At 34.4% G+C, this 1,738-nt stretch overlaps 1 protein-coding gene across 1 annotated transcript; it reads right to left on the bottom strand.

The window, feature by feature from the left end:
• Window positions 1-486: 486 nt before the first annotated feature.
• LOC124918359 (F-box protein CPR1-like) lies at window positions 487-1,687 on the bottom strand (the record flags this gene model as incomplete). Its single annotated transcript, XM_047458532.1, has 2 exons — window positions 487-548; window positions 637-1,687. Coding segments are annotated over 2 exons (1,113 nt in total), but the record flags the coding sequence as incomplete, so codon positions are not given.
• Window positions 1,688-1,738: the final 51 nt, after the last annotated feature.

Below are 1,738 nucleotides of genomic sequence, written 5' to 3'. Positions count from 1 at the left end.
CTGTTTAGTGGCGCATAAAGAGACATTATATGGTCGTTGGTAATATTATTTCCGACGCATAAACCCTCTACCAGCACTAATAGTTTTGTCACTAAGATATGCATCTTAAATGGAGAAGACACTTAAAGGGCAATCGAATCAAAAATCTCATTGGGCAATTACACGATCTCTATTTAGATTTATGTGAGAATAAATTAACTTATAAATGTCAAACAGAACTGAATCAATAAAAAAACATATTGTTAACTGGTCAAATAAATACTAATATATTAACATTTAATATATTCAAAATAGGAATTAGGAGGCATCGAGTAAAACCAACAAACCCATTTTTCTATTTTAGAAAAAAAAGAAAAAAAAGAATACTCAATAATACTAATTTCAAATAAATTGAAATTCATAAATTGGAAACAAAACTCAAATCATTTAAGGAGAAAGGTGTTGCAACCATATATTAATGTCTAAATCTAATATTATATATCTCACCAATTGCAACCAAATATTTGAATATCAGACACCCATTTTACACCACTTCTCTCTGTCTCTGTCTGTAAAAACAAAACACAAATATTAAATTCAAACTCAAATCAAATAAGTGAAAAAAAAACATAATATTTGACATATTTGGTTACATACATCTGCTGCTGCTGGAACATTGATAGAGACGAGACTTTCAAGACAAGTGTATAGGTGAATTAAACTTGCCACATTAAGAACCCTAATGTTTTCAACTGACTTCTCTTCTAAATTATACAATACATGCCCCCTAGAACCCATGCCCAACAACACTTTCTTACCACTTTTTGAATAAACAATAGGTTTCAAAGGATAGTAATTCTCTATAGAAGTTATCCGTGACAGTGACAGTGGCAGTGTAATCAATCTCGACCAATGTTCATTCTTCCCGCCATATTCCTTGAGCAAAAACATATCCACAGTCGATGATTCGTAATGACAACTTAACGAAAGGCATCCTCCTAAATCATCCAGATATAATTTGTAATAAGGACCGCTGTATTCTGGTTGTGGAAGTACTCTATATTTTTCTGTCCCAATATCAAAGGCAACAATCAAATTTTCCTCTTTTAAATTTGATTTCACAGTTGAGATCCAGTGCAGAGATCCACAAACAATGGAATTTCCAAACCTATTCCAATTCGGACAATAAGGAAACATCTCTGGCCTATGCCACGAATTTGATCTCAAACTATAAACTTTAATATCGTATTCGATGACGCCCAAACTCACAACAAGGTACACCACAATTCTCACCACCTTGTAATCGTCATTGATGTTATCATAACCAATTCGATAAACACATGATGTACGTAAACCTGACCGAATTGCGATATCAGTCGGTTCGTAAGGCAATTTTATAGACTTTCGGGTTGATGGACTCCATAAAAAGGCACTGTCATGAGCATTTATGACATTCGATATACAAAGCAAGCCATCACAGGAAAAGCCAGACCTAAGTCCATATTTACGAAACCTCAATAATGGAATGGAATCGATCTTCATCGGTTGAAGAACATCGCCGTCATGGAGGGAATCAAGAGCCACCCGAAAGAGATCGAAGTTCTTTTGGAAGAGGCTATTGTTGGTATTGGTTTGTACTGATTGTTTCAGATGCAGTTTGATAAAATATGGGTTACTGATTAGGGCAAGCCAGGATTTAGACACACATCTGAAACGGAGCAGACACTTAACAGGTAATTGACAAAGAATTTTTTCTAGA

This window comes from Impatiens glandulifera, unplaced genomic scaffold (genome assembly GCF_907164915.1).
Source record: "Impatiens glandulifera unplaced genomic scaffold, dImpGla2.1, whole genome shotgun sequence".
NCBI classification, from domain to species: domain Eukaryota; kingdom Viridiplantae; phylum Streptophyta; class Magnoliopsida; order Ericales; family Balsaminaceae; genus Impatiens; species Impatiens glandulifera.
This window is presented reverse-complemented; position numbering and strand designations above follow the sequence as displayed.